The sequence below is a fragment of the Equus asinus genome, unplaced genomic scaffold (genome assembly GCF_041296235.1).
Source record: "Equus asinus isolate D_3611 breed Donkey unplaced genomic scaffold, EquAss-T2T_v2 contig_800, whole genome shotgun sequence".
Lineage (NCBI taxonomy): Eukaryota > Metazoa > Chordata > Mammalia > Perissodactyla > Equidae > Equus > Equus asinus.
Window position 1 is genome coordinate 825,680 of NW_027225517.1, and position 8,665 is coordinate 834,344.

Below are 8,665 nucleotides of genomic sequence, written 5' to 3' on the forward strand. Positions count from 1 at the left end.
CTCATCCATGGGAGTGTGGGTTTATATGGAAAAACCATCAGGTGATAGTTATTTGTCCTATCATAGAATCAGAGGAGGAAGTTACTTTGGATGTGTTTACTTCTTTACGATGTGATTACTTCATGAGAGAATTTATAAAATCCAATGTCCAAACTGCATTATTTTCTAACATGTGTCTCAACTTCATTCCTGGAATGGGAATGTCTGAGCATATATATTTTTCCTTTTCCTTACTGGTACTTTTATTTAGAAAGTTGGAGATTCCCGCACAGTTGTAAGAAATAAGAGAGAGGGATCCCACCTTAACCCATTTCCCCCCAATGTTCATTTCACGATCTATATGTATATCAAAACATCAAGTTGTACATCTTAAATATATGCCATTTTTATTTGTCAGTTACACCACTAGAGCTGGGAAACAAACCCCACAACAATTCCAATGTGATAAAATTGTCCGAGTGTATTTCTATTCTGATTTCTTTATTTCTCCCAAGACTGTGTCACAAAAGCAATAAACACTTCTCTAGCTAACAATTTGAGTTTTCTACTTCCTTTTGTAATGTGAAATTCATCTTTTTACATTATTATTGCATGCTGATCAGAATCTCTGAAAGTCATGTGCATCTTAGTAGAAATATAATGATTATATAGAAATCCTTTAGTCAATAGAGTTTATGTGATGGACAAACATTTTCAAACGTGGTGAGGAGTGAGAGACCAGTCTATACCTTGTCAGAAGGCACAAATCTTCTCTTCAGTCTCAACATGGCTGACTTCATCTCCTGGTTCCTCAGAGTGTAAATCACGGGGTTCAGCAGAGGGGAGATCACACTGAGGGTGGCGGAGATGGCCTTATCGGGGGGGAGGGCAGTGTAGGGCCGTGCATAGACATAGATACAGGGCACAAAGTGCAGGGTCACCACAGAGATGTGTGAAGTGCAGGTGGAGATGGCTTTCCTCCTGCCCTCCCCTGCCTGAGACCTCAGGATCATTAGGATGACTGTGTAGGACACAAGCAGGAACATAAACCACAGTGCACTGAGCAGTCCAGTATTGGAAATCATCAACAGCTCAAGCATGAAAACGTCAGTGCAGGCCAGTTTGAGGACCTGGGGGACATCACAGTAGAAAGTGTCAAGAACATTGGGTCCACAGAAGGGGAGGGGGAGCAACAGGATGATCTGCACGATGGAGTGGACAAAGCCCCCCACCCAGCAGGCCACTATTAGCCCAATGCAACGGCCTCTACTCATGATGGTCACATAGTGCAGGGGCTTGGAGATGGCCACATAGCGATCTAATGCCATCACCGACAAAGAAAATACATCCACCCCTCCAATGAGGTGGAAGAAAAACATCTGGGTGAAGCAGCCATTGAAGGAGATGGTCTTTCTCTGTGACAGAATGTCCACCAGAACTTTGGGAACTGTGATAGAAGAAAAGCAGATGTCGGCAATAGATAAATTACAGAGCAAAAAATACATGGGGGTTTGGAGGCGAGAGTCACAGGTCACGGTGACCATGATGAGGAGGTTTCCCAGCAGGGTTGTCACATACACCCAAAGCAATAAGAGAAATAAGAGCAAGTTCAGTTCTTGATTTTGGGTTAGGCCAAGGAAAATAAATTCTTTGACCCTAGTGTAGTTTTTCAGCTCCATTGAGTCATCTTTCTCTCTCCTTTGTTTCAAGCTACTTCATTTGAAAAGACTTCGCTATTTATTTTGTTTTCTTCCAACGCACTAAGAATGCAATTCAGGATGTTCCTCATGTGGTTGTACTGTTTGCAGTTTGTTGAGTTGTCCCAATTTTAAAGATCCAGTCAGTTTGGTGATCAAATCAAATTATCACAAGCAATGTCATTCAATAATTCTTTCCCTATAAAACTATTTTTTGAAAAGAATAATCATTTATGTTAAGTAGTGATGGTTACATATTTCATTTAATTAACATATTTTAGTTTTTAAATTTTGTTATTATTTTTTATTCCACACAAATTTATTGAATGTCAGGAACTGTCTGAAGCATAAATACAAAGTTAACTAACCATGGTTCCAACCACTGTAGACTCGTAGTCTACAACTTTTATATTCTTATTAGCAAACATTCTGTTGACTTCCACAGCATCTTATCTTGCTAAAAACAATGGATATCGTTCTGTTTCTTACTGCAATGTTACTGGGACATGAGTCAGTTTCCTTGCTGTTGGCTGCTTTGTTTGAATTTCTTAAAATACAACCTATTGTTCCATATAGGTTACTTGTCACTGTGATTACCTTATACTAATCAGATTATTTGCTTGATAATTATTTTAAAATATTTAAAATTTATTATTGGGAAACAAATTGAGACAATATGCAAATCCAAATCTTAAAGAATATCTGTAATTTCTTTTATTGTGTTAAAAAGACTTAAACATGAGACCTACGCTCTTAAAAAATTTTGGGGTGCACAATACAGTATTAGACACAGCGCTGTACAGCAGTTCTCTAGAATTTATTCATTTTGCATAACTGATATGATCCTTGCTTGATTGTAGGGAAGAGAATAAAGATAGTGACCTGCTTTTGAGAGGTGGTGCATACTGTATCAATCACATTCTCTTCTTCCTCTTTCCCTTTGTGGGGAAAGCCAAGAGAGTGGAGGCATCACACAGCAGGCAGAGATGTACACATCTTTAGAATAATGCTTATTTTTTATAAGGTGTTATTGATCATTCTTAGGAAATTTAAAATTATTATTTGCTCTACCTCATACTTAGCAAGTGGACATTTATTGCAGTCTTCAAATGTATATGGATAAATGGGACCACATTGTCAAAGTGTTTTCAGCTTAGGAAAAGTGGATGATTTTTATAAATTAATGAACATAATGCAAGACAAAATGTAAAATGTCAAGAGGAAAGTAGAGGTAGATTTGGGCTGGATAGGTGATAATTTAGGAGATATGATTTCCAGCAGTGACAAAGATACTATTTTTTGAGTGTTTACTGTGTGTGAAAAGTTATGAAATGTTGATTTATTGAATTTTCATCACTGTCCTCTGGTAAGTATTAATATTATTCCTGTTTTTCATGTGGATTATATTATGAATCTATGTTTGACTGAGACAAAGGGAAATCTTGAAAAAGGAGGGAAGACACAACGGTTTGTTTTCCCCCTTCAATCTTATAAATATGGGGTCTAATTTCGTATAACAAGAATATTTGGTAAAGTCTGCCTGAAGATAAGAATTTGGCAGAAAGGGGCTCTGGAAACCCAATTTATGTTGACCTTAGCCTGAGGCAGCCTCATCAATAAGCAACTCAAAGAGTCACAGCAAATGCATGATGCCTTCTCTCACACTGAATGGACCACATTTCTGAATCCTTCTTAACACATCACCTCTCTTCCCAATAGTTAACACCCACCTTTGTTGTTTCTGGCACTGAGAAGATCATCTTGGCTCTGAAGCATTTAATATACCTGGAAAATATCAAAGTCAAACTATTTATATGTAATCAATACGACATCTCAATTTCACTATCCACAATTTTAACCTGAGCTAAAAGCTTAACGTCTTTACCTAATTCTTTGATCCTGAAACTCCAACTACAAATTGTATATTATTAGGTACAGAGCAGAATGAACACTGGTGACATTAATTCTTGAAAATATTGTTTCTGAAGGTATAGCCTTTTAGCAGACTAAACATCTTAGTGTCTTTACTTCCCTTTCAGGAAAGAAAGGGCAGATTCAAAAAGTCACGTTTTCAAGAACTTCCATTGTGTCCCTGTCTTATGTGAAAATCCCTCAGCCTCAGGATTAATATAAGAATTGCAAAGGGAATAATATTGGACAAGGAAGTGGAAGTCAAGTGTCTGATTCTGCTGCTGGTGATGAAGTTTCAGTGGGAGTCATTAAGAAGTTACTGAGATATGCACGTGTGGAAACACACACACACACACACACACACACGGACACATTTTGATTGGTATCCAAATTATTTAGAGGCAGTAGAGGAAATCTATCTGCTTAACCATAGCTCAAAGAGAATTTTGTTAAAACATGCCAAATGCTATGCCTGAGAGAGTACAAGGGCTCGATTTTCATGGCTTGTAAGGCTCAGAGAGCACAACATACAAATGAGTTTCAATTAGATTGCCAAAAACCTAGAAGAGAACTGGACCTCAAATCCTTGGCTACCAGTCCAGTTTTTAATTATATGCAGAATGATTATAGTCTCATAATGTTGCTATAAGTTTCCACATGTAGAGAAACAGACGATGTTTGGGGAAAAATGCTTGCCCAGTTTTCCTCTTTTCCAACACTCTACTCATATGAAATCTCTTAATTTGGATACAGCTAGATAAGCATGTTAGTGAAGCTATCTACAAAATTACAGTAGTTATTTAAGATTAGCTGAATTTATTGAATGGTTTGATCTTATATAGAATGCACTTCCAGTGTTTGCAGAATGCTCATGGATTTGGATTTACCTGCTTTTCTGTCTTGTTTTAGTACATTATGCTAGTCTACACTGATTAAAAACTGCATGAGACAGCTTGTGTGTTTGAGACGGGTAATTCCTTTCCACCCCCCAGCTTTACTGAGATACTATTGACATGTATCATTGTGTTTGTTTACGGTATACAATGTATTGATTTGGTACATTTATAATTGCGAAATGATTATCATCTTAGTGTTAGCTAATGCTTTCATCACCTCATGTTAATTACCAGTTCTTTTTAGAGTGAGATGATTTCAGACATACTGTCTCAGCAACTTTCAAGTATTACCATGTTGTTGACTGTAATCACCATCTGCACATTAGATCTCGAAAACTTACTCTTCTTATAACGGAGAGTTTGTACACTTTGACCAACATCTCTTCACTTCTCCCCATCCCCAGCACCTGGTAACCTATGTTCATTCTACTCTGTTTCTGTGAGTTCAGATTTTTAGATTCCACATATATTTGAGATCATACAATATCTGTCTTATCTGACTTGGTTCACTTAGCATAATGCCCTCAAGGTCCATCCATGTTGTCACAAATGACAGGATTTTCTATTTTTTATGACTGACCACATCTTCTTTATCCATCCATCCAGTGATGGACACTTAGATTGTCTTCATATCTTGGATATTGTAAATAATGCTGCAATGAACATAGGAATGCCGATACTTCTTCAAGATCTTAACTTCACTTCCTTTGGGTATGTACCCAGTGATGGTATTGCTGGACCATATGGTAGTCCTATTTTTAATTTTTTGAGGAATGTCTATACTGTTTTCCACAGTGGCTGTACCAATGTATATTTCTACCAACAGTGCACAATGGTTTCCTTTTCTCCACATCCTCACCAACACTTGTTATCCCTTGTCTTTTTGATGATAGCCAATCTAGCAGGTGCGAAGTGATTATCTCACGGTGGTTTTGATTTTAATTTCTCTCATGCTCAGTGATGTTGAGCACCTTTTCATGTACCTATTGGTCATTTGAATGCCTTGTTTGAAAAAATATCTATTCAATTCTTCTGCCCATTTTAAAATCTGATTTTGTTTTATTGTGCTATTGATTTTATCAGTTTGTTTAAGTATTTTGGATACTAACACCTTATCTGATACATAAATTGCAAATATTTTCTCCCATTCTGTAGGTTGTCTTTTCATTTGTTGACTGTTTCTTTTGCTGTGCAGAAGCTTTCTAGTTTGATGTAGTGTCATTTATCAATTTTTGCTTTTGTTGCTCGTGCTTTTACTATCAATGCCAAATAATTATTTCCAAGACCAATGTTGAGGAGCTTTTCCACTATTTTTTCTTCTAGGAGGTTATGGTTTCAGTTCTTATGCTTAAATCTTTAATCCATTTCAAGCAATTTTTGTGAGTTGTGTAAGATAGGGGTCTGATTTCATTATTATGCATGAGGTTATCCAGTTTTCTCAATATTTATTGAAGAGAGTATCCTTTCCCTGTTGTATATTCTTGACTTTGTTGTAAATTAATTGCCTGTATATGCATGAGTTTATATCTAGGCTGTTGATTCTGTTGCATTGGTTTGTATGTCTGTTTTTATGCCAGTACCATACTGTTTTGATTATTGTAGCTTTGTAGTATATAGTTTGAAATCATAATTATGATGCCTCCAGCTTTGTTCTTCTTTCTCAGTATGGTTTTTTCTATTCCTGTAAGAAATGCCATTGGTATTTTGAAAGAGATTGCATGGAATCTGTAGATTTCTTTGGGTAGCGTGTATACTTTACAATGGTAATTCTTCCAGTCCATGAGGATGGGATATCTTTGCGTTTATGTATATCGTCTTCACTTTCTTTCATCAATGTCTTAAGGTTTTCAATGAACAGATCTTTCACTTCCTTGAATAAATTTCTTCCTGGGCATATTATTCTTGTGATGCAATTGTGATTGGGATTCTTTTCTTTTCCTTTTAAATTTAAAGATACATTTTTTTCTAGTATCTTTTTTCTTCTTTTTTTTTTTTTTTGGTGAGGAAGATTGTCCCTGAGCTAACATCTGTTGCCAATCTTCTTCTTTTTGCTTGAAGAAGATTGTCACCGAACTAACATCTGCGCTAATCTTCCTCTATTTTATGTGTGATGCCACCACAGTATGGTTTGACCTTCAGTGCTAGGACCATGCCTGGGATCCAAACAGGCAAACCTCCAGTGGCTGAGTTGGAGCACGTGAACTTAACTACTACACTACCAGGCGGGGCACAATGGTATTGTTTTCTTAATTTCTTATTCTGAGTGTTGCTAGTGTATAGAAATGATGTGCTTTTTGTCTTTGGTGATGTGCAGTTTTGCTACAATGTGAGTATAAGTGGATTACTTTTTATGTATTCTGTCAGGATATGTTGTACATCTAGGAATTTGTATTTTTCATCAGTTGTGAAAATTTCTCAGTTATATCTCATAAAATAGTACTTCTTCCTCATTCTTATTTTTTCCTCCTGAAACTCATGTCACATATAATATTTATTAAATGCATTCGTTTTCTTCTCCATGTCTCCTAACCACCTTTCTTGTGTATTCTCTCTCTTTGTATGTGATCTATTTCAGGGAGTTTCTTTAGTTCAGTATAGTTTTCATTTCTAGAATTTCTGTTTTATTCTTTTTACAAATCTCCTTTTTTCTTTTATAATATCTTGTTTCTTGCTCATGTTTTTAAAGTATCACCTTTAGACTTTTTCTGTTAGCGTTCATATTTATACTGTATGCTCTATCTGATTACTCCAGTACTCAAAGTCCTTGAGAGTGTGATTGTGTTTTGGTTGTCTCTTTTGATTCTTGCTAATAATGGCTTGTTTCTTCATGCTTTTTGTTATTTTGAATTATGAATTTATGCTCAGCTATTTATGTGGAAACTTTGGAAGGCTTGTGTTCAGTGTGCATTCCTTAAGAGAGGGCAGATATTTGTTTCTTTCAGGCATCATAGGGCTTTACTAACCCTGAATCATTCTTAGTTAATTTCTCACTTTGGGGCTTCCCATTCCATGTAGGCATTGCAAACTCGAATCCCAAACTCACATCAGGATTTTGAATTCTCTGAAGAGATTATCTTTCTTCCTCTCAAAGCCCAGCCTGAGGCAGACAAGTTATACTGTTATCTTCTTTGCTGGTAGGTGGATTTTTTTCCAGTTTACCCTTTCACTGATGGACGGGTATTAACTTCTCTGCTTTCTATCTATGTTTGGTCCTGAGCCTTTCCCTTCCTTTCCTGTGATTCCTGACGTGTGTTTAAGTGGATGTTTGGTAGAAGCAATTCTAATGTGTGTGTGCACATTTAGATCATGACTTTATTTTATGATACATGGTCTTTCATTTTGCCTGAGGAAGCTCTATTACATTTTCTCCATGGATAGTGGTGGTGTATAGGAAACCAATGATGTACATAATTTGATTTAGCATGTTACCACCTGACTGAACTCTTTTATCATTTTCCATAATTTTTCAGTGAATTCCTTTAAATTATTTTGGATACATCCTTTCAATACCAGGGAACAATGATTTCTTTTTCTCCAGCTTTCCAAAATTTATATACTTTCTCATTTTTTCTCGTGTCTTTTGAACTGTAGTGAATTAAAGTTTAAAGATTAATGTTAGTGGTAATAAAGTGCATCAGTGTCTAGCCATGGATGGTAATGGAAAGTGTTTTATTGTTTATTCATTAGGTATAATGTTTACTATATAGTTCTCGCAGATATTCTTTATCAAGATAATACTTTTTTTCTTCAGTTCCTGGCTTCTTAAGTGTTTTTTTCTTGCAAGGATTTGGGCTGAATTGTATTGAATACTTTTTGCATCACTGAGGTAATCCACATTATTTTTCTTTTAAATCTGCTGTTTCAGCATTAATATTTCTCCTTGAATTTCTGGACTAAACTCTTCCCAATAATGATTTTTCATTGCTTTATTTCATTGATATGTAATTTGCTAATGTTTTATAAGAAGTTTACATCTATATTCGAAGATGTGATTGGTGTGTATACATATATTAGATGTGTGATGTTATCAGATATATTAGGTGCTATTATCTGGTTTGCAGAGAGGGTTATGCTGTCCTAACAGAATGAGTTAAGAAAAATTCATAAGAAAACTGAAAGTTTCAGGATCCTTAAATGTTTATTGGAAATCACCCACAATACAATTTGGGCCTGATGCCTTTA

The 8,665-nt window shown here is 35.9% G+C and overlaps 1 protein-coding gene across 1 annotated transcript; it reads right to left on the reverse strand.

Moving 5' to 3' along the window:
- Positions 1-722: 722 nt before the first annotated feature.
- Positions 723-1,658, reverse strand: LOC123278058 (olfactory receptor 4D10-like). Its single transcript, XM_044750367.2, has one exon. It carries the CDS (start codon positions 1,656-1,658, stop codon positions 723-725), a length of 936 nt encoding a protein of 311 aa, XP_044606302.2.
- Between the last annotated feature and the right edge of the window lie 7,007 nt (positions 1,659-8,665).